General features: G+C 46.7%; 1 protein-coding gene across 1 annotated transcript in view; it reads right to left on the bottom strand.

Annotated features, from left to right (window-relative positions):
- Nucleotides 1-15,457, bottom strand: part of LOC106813438 (cuticlin-1-like) — a gene marked incomplete at its 3' end in the record, with an annotated part of 21,839 nt that overhangs the window by 1,108 nt on the left and 5,274 nt on the right. Inside the window, 6 exon segments of the mRNA XM_014817569.1 lie at nt 728-809; nt 2,245-2,396; nt 3,029-3,168; nt 3,514-3,707; nt 7,794-7,827; nt 8,585-8,644. Coding sequence (XP_014673055.1) covers nt 728-809; nt 2,245-2,396; nt 3,029-3,168; nt 3,514-3,707; nt 7,794-7,827; nt 8,585-8,614 — 632 coding nt within the window.

The raw sequence follows: 15,457 nt of genomic DNA, 5'->3' as shown, positions 1-15,457 counted from the left end.
TAGTGTGTGTGTGTGTGTGTGTGTGTGTGTGTGTGTGTGTATGTGTGTGTGTGTGTGTGTGTGTGTGTGTGTGTGTGTGTGTGTGTGTGTGTGTGTGTGGGGGGGGGGGGTTGTTAAGTGTGCGCACTCTCGCGTGTGTTATTTCTCATCGACAAAGATTTCACGTGACAGAACAACAAGTTCAAGTTCAAGTATCAAGCGGCCCCAGCTCTCCGCGGAAGTGTGGTAATGCGTTATTAATATGCGCGAAGGTAGCGAAAGTGTTTCCACGTCAGGTGTCGCCGTTGTTATGGTGACGTTAACGGCGCGTCACTAACGACCCGGCCTGACATTAACTCGTGACGACATGCCTTTAGATAATTAACTAGACAGACCATTAATCTTTAACCGCGGAGATGGAGTGTAGGAATTCTAGAACGGCGCCCTGACATTCGTTGGCGTTTGCAATGACACGCGTGAATCGAACTCTCACTGTCAATGCTGGTCGTTATATGCCTTACACATGCACACACACAGAACCCTCGCGCATGCATCTTGTCTCGTATTTGCCGAAAGACACTAACTGATATAGGCCTATATATATATATATATTAGAGCGGTCTTTCTTTGCCGAGTACGTCTCGTTATATTAAAATTATATTATAATAAATATATTATACAACGCGCGCACGAATACACGTACGAGCGCACATACCAACCACATATATATTATACAGATATTACATACCCATCGGCATCAATTAGCATCTGTTCTCCCATTCCCATGCCGTCCCGGGCAATACAGTTACTGATGACGGAACCATACACCTCTGAAAAAGGTAACAGCACATTCGAAACCGTTTCTATATTCGAGTTTATAGATCGTAGTTTTCAGGTTGATGTCTCTATTGTGTTCTTATGTTAAGCTTGTTGATGTAGTTTCTAGATAGTAGGTCATAGACTACAGCTTCCACATTTCAATCGGTTTATTGCAGTTCTCATATTTCAATTCGTAGAGTTTTATATCTGTCAAGAAAATCCTAAGCTCGCTCGTATAGAATTTTCCGTTTCGCATGCTATCAATGATCGTCTTGTTCAGAAAACGAAAGCCGCGGAGTGGGTTGCATCTGCCTTCACGACGGCATAATCAGTTTATGAATACCAGCGCTGCCGGCTTTCGCTGGCTCGAATTATCCGCAGCAGCAGTGGAAGATTGCTTCTTCACAGCTCGTTGATGACGGGTTGCTACTGGCAGACTCCTTTTGCGCATATGAAATATTCACCTCGCGTGCTAACAACGCTGACCTACATCTACATCTAGCTACTATAGTAGACGCGAACAGCGCTGCCTATCGACGCAGCCAGGTAGCGCGCGACCTGATAGATACACTCGGCTACCTGTCGCCGCGCCTTCCTTCGGGCGACGCAGGCGTGGTCTGCGTCTCTGCGATTCTGTGCTCTGAGAGTCGCGCCTAGCCTGGGAGGAGTGTAGGTCAATCTCAGTTTCATCGCGGCTGTCTCATCGAGTCAGTCTCAATCTCATCGAGTGTGTGTGTGTCATCGAGTCAATCTCTAGTCTCATCCGCATGACAATACGCTTGATTGTCTTGTTCGTTGTTTGTCGCCTCAGACTGATTTCGATTTCATAGAGACGAATTCATAAGTGAAGCAACAGGCCGAAACAAGAGTCGACCAAACAATAGCGCAGATTGTGCGGAGATATCGCATCTGTATATAGCATCTAGAGGCTATGCGAGAGTACGCTTGCATTATGTAGAATCTTACTGAGTGCCAAATTACGTGATCTGGAAATTTGCCCATTGAAATGCAAGACGTTGTCGACCATAATATATTGACATATATATATATATATATATATATATATATATATATATATATATATAATTACGTATCACGACCTTAATTTTCAATCTATCTCGATATAATCTATAAACATGTAACCGACCTATTCGCCTGCAAGAGATAACCAAGTCCGCTTGAATATTGTTGCTAGCTAGATCAAGATAGTCACGTAAAACGCGCTTTCCTCGAGTACACGCCTTTGCGTCACCTGGTCGCTAAGCATTATTTTTTAGAACGGTTGTATCGTAGTGGTGCAACAACAACAACAACAACAACAACAACAACAACAACAACAACAAAACAGCAGCAGCACCCGCACTACCTGTACCACCACTACCATGCCCCACCTGTACCACCTGCAGCAGGTGGAACAACATCGATCAGCAGGTAGAGATCCCTTACCGCTGGGTCCCATCGTGATCATGAACGTGAGCTCGGTGCCAAGAGAGACAGCTCCGTCGACGAGTCGTCCGTCGGGTCCTCCCATCAGAATGATCAACTCGCAAGATGGCATCTCCGGCGCAGCCGACGGAAGCAGTGTCGTCTGCACCATTCTGTAACCAAACACAAACACACGCATGGTTAAAAAACACAAACACAAACACACGCATGGTCAAAAAACACAAACACAAACACACGCACGCATGGTTAAAAAACACAAGCACAATCACACGTATGACGAAATTAAACAGTTTCTGTCATGTTAAACTTTGTTCACGATAATAAATACTTCAATCGTCAATCCTATTTTGCTGGTTTCTCTTCTTGATTGTTTACTGCGCTCGTGTCAGGCGTAGTATTACTCCAAACTTACTAGGAAGTTTTACAGGGTAACCGGTGACCCACACGCGCATGCTCGCCAGTCACAGCTTCTCTGCTATTAGTCTCTAGTTATACAGCCTGTTCTGCTAGCATCTATGACAAATACGGCATACGAATATACGCTCTCCTATGACAAATATTGTTGTATGTGTTGTGCGCATCATTGGAGTTTAGTAGCGCTATTATGAACGCAAGCAGTGAATTTCAGCTGTAAAGCGGAACGAAGTTGACTCGCCAATATTTGTCATATGAATAATCTTCCTATACTAAATAGTGTCATAGGGAGAGCGTATATGCGTATGTCGTATTTATCATCGATGTAAGCAGAACATGTTTAGTTATAGATACACGCGTGCTCACTTACTCAACGGTCACATCGCTTGATACGGTCTTCTCGCCTAGCGCATAGTTGCAGTGTACTCTGTATGCAAGGTCCTGACCTGTCACCAGCATCGGATGTCTTTGGAAGACGATGACATTGTGGTACTCCAGGTTATTATTCGCCTGTAAATGTCGAAGACGAGATGTTCTCTGCTATTGCGGTATGAATACATTGCGAAGCGAATATAATAGCTGTGGTCACGTCATGCACGCCTGATAATTTTGTGATTCCCACGACATTCAACGTGAATTCTGTGCCAAATAGCAGTGTGATTTATATTTTCTTTAGCTTCTTTATCTTATAGCTTTAGATCTAGTCACGTAGTGGAGTAATGACAGAGACGCTTTGCTAGAGTAATTATTATTATTATTATTATTATTATTATTATTATTATTATTACTATTATAAATAATATTGTTGTTGTTGTTGTTATTATTATTATTATTATTATTATTATTCATACTAACATCACTTTCTTGGTTCCTTATCGTGGCGCAGCCAAAGAGAGACACCGTGAAGCTGACTGATCTGTCTCCAGAGCCATTGAGACTGCAGTTGGAAAACTTTGACAGACCTTTCGGGTAAACTCTACCGACGAATGGCTCCCTAAACTCAGCCGTCACCGTGATGTCATCAGCATTGCACACAACCTGTGGCTTCTCTGTAAAGAGTTGTCGAGAATGGTTCAATGTCGAAAAAAAATTGCTCATGTGGTTAGCGCATTTCGGTCATTGTCAATGCGCACATTAAAAACATTATGCACATTAATACTTTTGAATAATTATGCAAATAAGTAAATTTCCATCATTACACAATATATACAGCTAGAATGAGTACTATTGGTGCTAGATGCAGAAAGGTCGTGGCAAGCACTCGTATTTGCGTTGTGATTTTCGTGCGTTTGCTTTGTACAATGTGCAGCATATGCGAAATGTCATCGCAAACGCGGAAGGTTTTCGTACGTGAGGGCTCGCCCTGGTGGTTATCGTGTTTATTTGCGTACGCCGTTTGTGTACACGTCATTAACACTCGCCATTGCGCTTGTTTCCGTTCATAATAATTCCCAATCTGTCTAGATATACAGATTTTTTATGACATGGGTAGGCGCGTGCCAGTGTAAACATACCAACCATTTAAATATTTCTAAGTGTCTAGCGCAAGACAAAACGCGGGCTTCCATTGCGAAAATAGTCAGCGCATAGAAAAGAGGCAACTCGAATGCGTTTTTGCTTTTTCTCCTCTTCGAAAGTAAGAGTGAATGACCTTTTTCAAAACGGAAACGCGCCAAAACGCCATTTAGCCATGCAACGCTTGGCAGAATGAACAATGAGAGCCATTCACGCGCTAAGTTCTGATAGTAATAGCTCGTTCAGTGTACAGTACCAGACAGGGAACGACGTGCAAACACACACACACACACACACACACACACACACACACACACACACACACACACACACACACACACGCGCGCGCGCGCGCAGAGATCGATGGATTGCTGTATTGTGGGCTTAAGCAGTCCTGTCTCTGATTATACCCGAGCGGAAGCGTGGCACAACCGTTTATAACGCGCGTGTTTCACTTGATCGCACGGCAGTGACGATGCAACTGGTGCTAATCTCACTGGCGGCGCTTGCTGGACGTCCGCCAGGAGCTGTTGGTGACCGGACGGGCCGGGCCGGGGGGGAGGCGGACGGCATCCGCAAACAGCGAACATCTCGAGCACACTGCATGCACTCCGTATATCCGCGGCTGTATAATATACTATCTTTCTAATTCATTATTCTCTTCGTCTGCTGTTAGAAACCTGTTTAACGTCGCGCTGTGCGGACGGACCGACACGAAATAGAAACAACAACAAGCATCGCCCCTCCTTCACCCCCACCTTCCCCACCCACGGCGAGACACGGCCAGTGAGCTGCCTAAACATCCCACGTTAAAAAAATGACGTCAAAAAAAATGGGTGCACCTGCTGAAACCGCGGGCGCGCGTGCGTACAGGGTCGCGCGCTATCGGGCGTGCACGCGCCGCGCCGAACGCACGCATGCACCCACCGCCGTCCAGCCAGTTGTCGGTAGTGTAATAGCTAGGCGACGAAATTCCAACTTTCTCCGCTAAGTGGTTTAGAAGCGTGGTGTGGGGACGACATTCCGTACGGCTCGCCTCAACGTCTTAAATGGGCAAGCGAGAAGACCTGTTATGTCGATGCGCGAGGCATCTCACATACACACACTGCGCAACACACGCATACTCACACACACACACACACCACACACACACACACACACACACCACACAACACACACACCACACACCACACCACACACACACACACACACACCACCACACACACACACCACAACACACAACACACACAACACACACCCACACCTAAACACACACGACACACACACAAACACGTCAGCGCGCGCCGCGCCGCCGCACAGAGAGAGCGCCGAGCATTTTTCAGCAGATTCCAAATACCAGTACTAACAAACATATTGGTCCGACTATATTACACGACGATGATAAATAATAATAAGTTACAATTGCATTCTTCGCTTGCCACTCTCTGATACGCCCACCTTTCTAATACGTCTTTCGAGAGACGACGTCGAATTAAAGGCGAGGCATAACTGCATGTATATTGTTACAGTTATATAGCGCCGGCTTATGGGCTCGAATGTATTAGTATACGTGCCCAAAAACATATAAAAACAGCTATACGCGTGTTACAGCCGGACACGCTATGACCCCGCACACAACAATACACAGTAAAGTAAAAAACTGGAAGAACTAGATGTAGCACCTACATTAAGCTAAAACTACAGGGTATAAAGATCTGCATTTGCAGTTTTCTATAGCTCGGTTCACTCGGTTAATACGAACGATAACAAATGGTTACGAAGCGATATTATTAATTGGTACAGAAGAAACGCATGATTAAAAGACAAATACAGATAACTCGTACTCTTGCAAAAAGTATGCGCTTGCGATATAGGTAGTTTGAGACACGCTACCAGACTGATGTTACGAAAATAAGAACGTAACTACACTCAATAGCCTTTGTTACGAATGTTATGTCTGAGATCGTACCATCTTCGCTTTTTCACTAGCAAAAATTTATGGTCTCTTCGAGGGTTATGCCCTGTATCACTCTATTCTTACCACGCCACGACGCTGGCGTTTGATTCATCTACCCTTACACTGTCTGATCTTGTTGAATCGAATATCTCAGCACCCGTGTACATCCCATGTACACAGGTCGCCAGATCCAGAGTTTATGCCACAGATCGGTTATCGGGTGAACTACTTGCGTCGATGAATCATATTCGATGCGATAATTGTGCCTAACGCAATGTATATAACTCTATAATTGCTTAATCCGCTCTCTACTCGGCCATGCCAGCAAGCAATTTCTTACGGGACAGATATAGCAGTAGGATTTACTTCGCTCTGCGGTTGCAGCAACGCGATGACTACTGGTCAACGGCCTAGGTGGCTTACCTCTACTGGGGAAATTGTTACTCAACACGCCGACACACAGACATACACACACACACACACACACACACACACGTATATAGGTATATAACACGTTTGTAGCAGGTAAACGAAGATTCATCAACGATTATCTTTGATACTATGACGTTATAAACGTGCGTAACGACTCATGCAGCAGTGAGTATATGGCGGGCTGGGCCGTGGGGGTTGTCCTTTGTTACTCTTTCATCTTCTTGTTTAATTTCGCTACGTCTCATTCGTTTCTATTCTCCACGCGACGCTGCGTTCCATCTCTTTTCAATTCGCTCGATTTTGCGTCGAAATTACTTCACGAACACTGTCATATTTATTACCTATACCTACAAACTAACACATTCCGCATGTCGCGTGTTTTCAGCTCATCTTTCTTTCTTTGTAAATTGTAATATTTTCGTCGCTTCTCGTCGAACAATCGCCTTGTTCATCCTCATGGAAACGAGACGCGCAGCCTTTTTTAATGGCGTCCAAAATTTCAATGACGGCCATATACAGATACAATAGAGAACACGCATCAATAAAACTGTAGATCGACTTTAAATTTCTGGATGCGCCCATCCAGCATTCCGACGGCGTGAATAGATCGACCGCACCTGCCGCCGACGGCTCTCACTCGAAGTGAAAGTGCCTTCATTGTAACGCGGAGCTCGACCGATGGTCGTGGGGAAAACAGTCGCTGCGTGGCAGTAGCCTTGGAATGGAGTGGCGGGTGGGGAAGGTGGGAGAGTGGGAGAGCACGAACAGCACTAATGGTGCGCGCACATGCTGGGTGAACAGGTTTCTCCCGCAGCAGCTCTGTCGCTGCGGCTCACGGCGAATGAACGCGGTTAAAGGCACCCGTCGGATAATACGCGCTCTTTGTCATAGCCTCGCTCGCTGCGGCCGCGCGGTCGGCGCATGCGCGCTGACGTTTCCGTTGACCCAATTTGACCCGGCCGCGGTTTGCGCGCGACAATGGGCCAGCGCACACTTGTAACTTTCCCTGCTGATTCCGTGTCAATGGGAGCCGGCTCCCCCGAGAGGAAACACGTCGTTATAGCTATAGAACAGGGATTTCTCCTCGATCTAGATAGGGCGATTCATAGAATGTCCATTATCCGTTGATAGCACTTGCGGGTTCAGTGAAACATATTCTATATAAAGCTGTGCACAGTCATTGTGATCGACTGGTGCATGTGTGAGAGAAACATATATATGGCCTACGTACCGACAAGGTCTTGGCACCACGCCCCAACGGCGAGCTGTAATGAGAAAACAGAATGTCACATGAATGTCACAGAAAGCAGTGACGTCATAATATAAAGAAATATAGCGAGCCATAGTGAGTGAAAAATAAGAAAGAGAGGCGAGACTAAGAAAGAGGGAGAGATCAAGAGAGAAAGAGAGAGAGAGAGAGAGAGAGAGAGAGACAGAACTCGTACGCGCTAACCCTATTCTATTGTATCTGTGTGGATTTTATGAAGGCACACATAAAATGTTCACCGACGTAAACATTGCATGGTAATGACGCGCCAATACCATCAACCCAATGAAATGCGAGCAATTCTAAAGTTAGAACCTACCACAACAATATCTACAGTCGGTCGTTGCAGCCACACTGGCGCATAATTATTCGATACACGTCAATACGCAATTCACGTCCGCACATTTTTATTTGTTTTCGATCTTCCTGAATCGCCGTAAGCGTGATATTCGCGTACCATGAAGGGTAATTGTGAGACGCTCGATTTCAATCAAACGTTATATAGTAAACTAATTAGTTACCCTATATATATTCTGAACATAAATATTTTAGAACGCACTGTTTGTGAGTGTGGTAATAAAATATTTCATTTGCTCTGGGGCAGCATTGGCATTGGCGTTGGTGTTAGTGTTGGTGTCGGTATGTATGTTGCTAATTATGTCGCATTATAATTATTACGATTACTCAATAACATAATAAAAGTCGGCACACCTTAGTGTGTGCGTGCGCGCGTGTTGTTATCACTCGTTACTTACCAGCAGCACAACCAATGTGTAACGGAGCATCTTGTGTGAATTTTGAACGATACCGGTGTTCTGTAAGATAAGAAAAAGAGAAGTGTTACGCAAACAACAAGTTACGATCTACACCGCGAAGTTATATGGCATAAGAAAAACCAACGACCGTATAATTACACGTTTTCGTGGCACATTCCATACAAATAACCTAGTTTTACCTATAGAATAAGGATGCGTTGTTCTCCGCAAATGTCATTCGGGTTTCAGGGATTTGCTCTCGTGTTATCTCGCAGCCGCACCTCCTTACAAAACCTCATAGATCGATTAATTATATTATACGCTTGTATTTTTTTGTGTAGTGCATGGCGCCAGCGCGCTTGTTTAGTGTTACGGCAATGAGTGCTGAACTGTGAAGCAATATTTCATGGCCAATGCATAGAGGGCCGCTTACATTAATATGCCCGCCGCGATAGCAATTTCGCGAACCTACCATCCGTTCTAATACCATACACTGCATGGATGGCAATGAATCTAGCGAGCGAACGAGAGGGGAGATGGAGAGAGATCGATGGATGCTGTATGGTGGCCTTAAGCAGCCTGTCTCTGATTATACACCGGCAGGGAAGCGTGGCACAACCGTATAACGCGCGTGTTTCACCTTGATCGCACCGGCAGTGACGATGCAATGTGTAATTCGCTGGGTGGGAGTGCGGAGTGTGTGAGGACGGCGGGCGGGGAGGGGAGGGGGGCATCGTAAACAGCGAATCTCGAGCACACTGCCATCGACTCCTATAACGCGCTGTATATATACTATCTTCTATCTTCTCTTCGTCTGCTGTTAGAACCTGTTTAACGCGCCGCTGTTGCGGACGACCGCACGAAATAAAACCGACAACAAGATCCCCCCTATCCACCCCCACCTCCCCACCCACGGCGAGACACGGCCAGTAAGCTGCTACATCCCACGTTAAAAAATGACCGTAAAAAATGGGTGCACCTGTTGAAACGCGGCGCGCGCGTGCGTACAGTGCGCGTACGGCGCACGCGCGCACGAACGCACGCATGCACCCACGCGCCTAGCCCAGTTGTCGGTAGTGTAATAGCTAGGCGAGAAATTCCAACTTCTCCCGTAAGTGGGTTAGAAGGCGTGGTGTGGGGACGACATTCCGTACGGCTCGCCTAACGTCTTAAATGGGAAGGAAGAAGACCTGTATGTCGATGCGCGAGGCATCTACATACACACACGCGCACACACGCACACACACACACACACACACACACACACACACACACACCAAGTATAAGCAAACATATTGGTCGACTATATTACACGAGATGATAAATAATAAATAAGTTACAATTGATTCTCGTGCACTCTCTGATACGCCCCTTTCTAATACGTCTTTCGAGAGAGACGTCGAAATTAAAGGGGAGGCATAACTGATGGTATACTTGTTAAGTTATATAGCCCGCTTATGGCTTCGAATAGTATTAGTATACGTGCCAAAAACATATAAAACAGCTATACGCGTGTTAAGCAGACACGCTATGACCGCAACAACAATACACAGTAAAGTAAAAACTGGAAGAACTAGAAGGTAGCACACGATTAAGTAAAACTACAGGGTATAAAAGATTGCATTTGAGTTTTATAGCCTCGGTTATGGTTATACGAACGATAACCATGGTTACGAACGATATTATTATACGTACAAGAAAACGATGTTTAAAAGCAAATACAGATAACTCGTACTCTGCAAAAGTATGCGCTGCGATATAGGTAGTGAGACACGCTACCAGACTGTGTACGAAAAAGAACGTAACCTAACTCAATAGCTTTGTTACGATGTTATGTCTGAATCGTACCATCTCGCTTTTTCACTAGCCAAAAATTATGGTCTCTTCGAGGGTTATGCCTTATCATTATTCTTACCACGCCACGACTCTGGCGTTTGATTCATCTACCCTTACACTGTCTGATCTGTCTGAATCGAATATCTCAGCACCCTTGTACATCCCATGTACACAGTCGCAGATCCAGAGTTATGCCCACAGATGGTTATCGGGTGAATACTTGCGTCGATGAATAATATTCGATTGCATATTGTTGCTAACGCTAATGTATAACTCTATAATTGCTATAATCGCTCTCTACTGGCCATGCCAGCAAGCATTCTACGGGACAGTATAGCAGTAATTTACTCGCTCTGCGGTGCAGCAACGCCGATGACTACTGGTCAACGCTAGTGGTTACTCTACTGGGGAAATGTTCTCACACGCCGACACACAGACATACACACACACACACACACACACACACACGCACACTCACACACGCACACACACACACACACAACACAACGAACACGCTGGCGCGCGCGCACATACGACAGACACGCCCGCACACTCACACGCACACTCACACACGCACACACACACACCACACACACACACACACACACACACACACACAACACACACACATACCGACACACAGGTAACAGCAGTCGGCGCTGCGTCATTAGTTGATGACGTAGACAATGCACGTGGGCGTCTGCTACGCGATCGAACCACTTCTTAAATTCATTAGCGCACCCATTACCACGATGCTCGCACTGTGCTGGTGGCCAATGCCACCGCAGTGCACGCCTGCTCGACCCCAAGCTATTGTCGGCAAAATAAAATAGCTAACCCCTTCTTCTAATTGTACATTCCCCGCGCATTGTGCGACCAGCGCCCTTTGTCTTTAAACACCTGTCTCCTTGGGCCGCTTTGACTGAGGAAGCGTGGGGGTGGTGGTCGTTGCAGTGGACAGCGATAGGGAAAGTCTTAAGACTGCGCGGCGGATAGATGATTTAGGGGAATTGGTGTCGTGACCCACATCTTTTCGATTCAAGCGCAGTCGTCGTGCGTCTTGCGTAACGCTTCGTTTCAGAGACCACGTGACTCTTTGTCGGCGTCTTAAGGCGCGCTCTGCATTCATTATTCGATGGTCAGCGAGAATTATCCTGCAGCGCCATGCACTGCCCGCGAAAGTGAAATTAAATGAAAGTAAAAGAGGAAGGGGCGTAATAATAGACCTTATGTAATCGAATGGAATGTTAACAACGGACAGGGACATCTCGAGGGTTCGTTAATTAGTAATTAGAAAGCATGCTGTCGCGGTAAACGTTAAATGATATCGCACGGCGGTTAGCGCTTCAGGAATTCTGCAGCCGAAGCGTGGAGCGATGACGAACGAACGGACGCCGAATGACATTATACGTTATTCTCGCTTAGTTATGGCATATTCCTCGTGTTCGTGAGAGGTGATAGGTATACAGCAATCGCGCATTCGCACAACATTTCGAGCTATTTGTCAAGGTTCACTGTGGGGCGGTCCCGATACAAAACGCGCCTTCAGAGAAATCTACTTGGGCGAAAAGGACGACGTTAACGCAGCGCGGATTTATTGGTCGGGCTGTTTGAACCGGTTGCTTCTTGCAAAATGGCCTTCTCAGTCCAATTTCTGTAAATTAGTCTCGGCAGCCCAGTCTAGCGTCGATGTGTGTAGCAGACGATGTGTGGGCGGCACGTTTTCGCGCGATATAGGGTAAGCTGACGCCAGACTTACGACGCTTCAGCCGTCGTTTTGTAGCCGTCACGCTGCGAGCGCATTTTCTACTTTCCATTTTTATTTTCTTTGGCGCGCGCGCACGCAAGTGGCTCGATATAGCAAGCACGCATAGCGAGAGATGACCAACAACCAAATATCTTTTGCGCGCGCTCCTGAAAAGAAGGCGGACGGGTAAAGTTGGCGACCTTGTCCGAGTTTTTGGTCACAGTTCTCTCTATACAGCGTACATGCTACACGCGCGTATAGACGCACATACGGTGTTCACACGGCGGCCCTAATACCGACGGTGACCCTAGCCTAAAACAGCTACCATCACCGTGCTAGAGCGTCAGCAAATAAACACACGCGGGCATGCTCTCTCCCGTTATCTCAGAAAGAAGTAGAGAGCTGATTGTGCGTGTGAAAGTAAATGGTTGCGCGCGTGAGTATGGTTAGGCGCATTTATCGCTGACGTTTCGATCACTAGTGCACGTATAGACGTTTGAACTAGGCCTGGCTATTCGGTTTGCGAACCAATTCGGTACAAGCCCCCTCACCTAGTGCGAAAACACTTGATGATTTGAATTTGGGACGGTAAAACAATTTGAATGCTCGCGGGAACGGTAGCTGCCGTTTAACATAACAGTGTTATGCTCTACTAGCACCGATGCTAGTATTCCGCACTATCCTGCGTTGGTGAAATGTCTCCAATAAAATAAACCACAATACTTTAAACAAATCGGCTCCAGATGAAACAACGCAGGCGTTATTGCTAAAAGTTCTACACACACGACATATAATATTAATCTTTAACATCTTAATAACAAATAATAGTTACGTCGACTGTGTGAAATGCCCAACCATTTTGGTAAGACACCCCCTTATATATATATACTGCGATAGTTAGACGGGCGAAGGTAGTGGTAGTCTATAGGTTAGGTTAGATTATCTAGATACGACAAACTAATGCACCCTCATCACCCGCAATACTCATACATCACGCCAGAAACTTTCCGATAATTACTCTTTATAACTAAGGAAATTCCGCATGCCATCGTATATGCAAATTATTGCAAATGTAGTGCCGACTTTCAGCGAAAAAATGCCAAAAAAGCACTTTTCTAGAGACGAAAGAATAATGCGATACCGATCCATTCTCTGCATATCGGCGTGCGTGCTGTGCAGTGCGTGCGTGCGTGCGGTGCCGGTGCGTGGCGTGCGTCCGCGTGCGTGTGCGTGCGTGCGTGCGGGCTGGCCTTCCGGGTGTGTGCGTGGTCGTGTGTGTGTAGTGCGGTGCATGTGTGTGTGTCGATGATAGCGAGTGAGTGGCCGTTGCCGTGTGCGTGCGATGTGTGTGGCGTGGTGTGTGGCGCTGTGTGCTGCGTGTTGTGCGCGCGTTGTGTGTGTGTGTGTGTGCGTGGCTATGGTGTGGTGTATGATGTGCGTGTGCGTAGTGCATGCACGTGTGTGCTAAAGCAAGGAGTTGTCCTGCACTTGAGCCCATGTGTCAAAAGCGGGGAGGCAAGAAATGACCGAACGGCCGGTCGGGCTCGCTGTGACTACGCCACCGTGACCGGAATGTCCGAAATACAGCAACAAGACCAATTTTACTTCTATCTTTCTAGAACGTCCACAGAGGCATCTAACTTGCGTGGCATAATGCAAATTATATGCGAATCTAGTGCCGAATTTTCAGCGAGGAAAAACGAAATTTCCAAAAGAAAAGGAATTATTCATAAAGAGACTAAATACTGCGATACTCATGCTCCATGAGATATCTCGTGCGTGCCGTAGCGTGCGTGCGTAGACGATGCGATAGCGTGCGTGCGGGCTGGGCCTCGGTGTTGTGTGTGCTGCGTGGCATGTGTGTGTGTGGTGTGTGTGTGTGTGTGTGTGTGGTGCGTGGCTTGTGCGTGGCGTGTGTATGTGACGTGTATAGTGTGCGTGTGTGTGCGCGCGTGTGTGTGTATGTGTGTGTGTGCGTGCATGATGATGTGTATGTGTGCGTGTTGGCGTGTGCGTAGTGTTCTACAAAGTTTGTCTGACTACATTTCAAACACCAAAAATGACCAATCCGGTCGGTCGCTGTGACTACGCCACACTGAACGGAGAATGTCACGAATACAGCAACAAGACAAATTTTACTTCTAATGCTATTATCTAGACGTCCACGAGGCCCAATCTAACTTGGCGTCATAATGCATAATTATTGCGAATCATATGTGCGAATTCAGCGAAAAAAAATGGCCAAAAACAGCATTTTCTAGAGTCGAAAGTAGTGCATAATCATCGTGCTGAGGTATCCGTGGCGTGGCGTTGCGTAGCGTGGGCTGGCCTTCGGGTGCGTGCGCCTGTGTGCTGTGTGTGGTGTGTGTGTGTGTGTGTGTGTGTATGTGTGTGTGTGTGTGTGTGTGTGTGTGTGTGTGTGTGTGTGGTGTGTGTGTGTGTGTTGTGCGTGGCGTGTGACGTGCTGCGTCTGTATGTGCCGTGGTGTGTAGCGTGTGTGTGCGTGTGTGTGGTGTGTAGTGTAGTGCGTGCATGGTGTGTCTGTATGTGTGACGTTGTGGCGTGTGCGTGTGTTTCTACAAAGTTGTCTGACTACATTTTCAAAAACACCAAAAATCGACCAACAGGTCGGTCGCATGTGAACTACAGGCGCACCTGACAGGAATGGTCTACGAAATACACCACAAGAACCAAAATTTTAACACTTCTAATAGCTTTTTAAGAACCGTCCACGAGGCAATCTAACATTTTCGTGGCATAATGCATAATCTATTGCAATCTAGTGCCGAATTCAGCGAAGATAAATAAAGCCAAAAAATGCATTTTCTAGAAGACCAAATAGTGCATAACCTCATACTCTGAGTATCGTGCTGACTGCGTGTCGTGACGTGCGTGCGTGCGTGCGTGGCGGGCTGGCCTCGTGTCGTGTGTGTGTGTCGTTGTAGTGTGTGTGGTGTTGGCTGTGTGTGCGTGCATTGTGTGTGCTGTGTGTGTGTGCGTGTGCGTGGGCGGTGGTGGCGTGCGTGTGTGTGTAGCGTGGTGTGCGTGTGTGTGCGTGTGGTGTGTGTGTGTGCTTGCTGCGTGCGAATTGTTGTATGAGGGGCGGGCGGGGGGGGTGTGGCGATGTGCAGTGAGTGCGGTGTGTCTAGCCAAAGGTGTGTCTGAGCTACGATTGTCAAGACGACAACAAAATGACGCGGAACCGGTTCGGTCGACTGTGACTAGCGCCACCTACGGAATGTCAGGCGAATAACACAACAAGGAACCAATTTTACTTCTAAATGCTTTTA

Source organism: Priapulus caudatus, unplaced genomic scaffold (assembly GCF_000485595.1).
Source record: "Priapulus caudatus unplaced genomic scaffold, Priapulus_caudatus-5.0.1 Scaffold773, whole genome shotgun sequence".
NCBI classification, from domain to species: domain Eukaryota; kingdom Metazoa; phylum Priapulida; class Priapulimorpha; order Priapulimorphida; family Priapulidae; genus Priapulus; species Priapulus caudatus.
The sequence above is the reverse complement of the archived record's forward strand: the minus strand, read 5'-3'. Positions and strand labels throughout refer to the sequence as shown.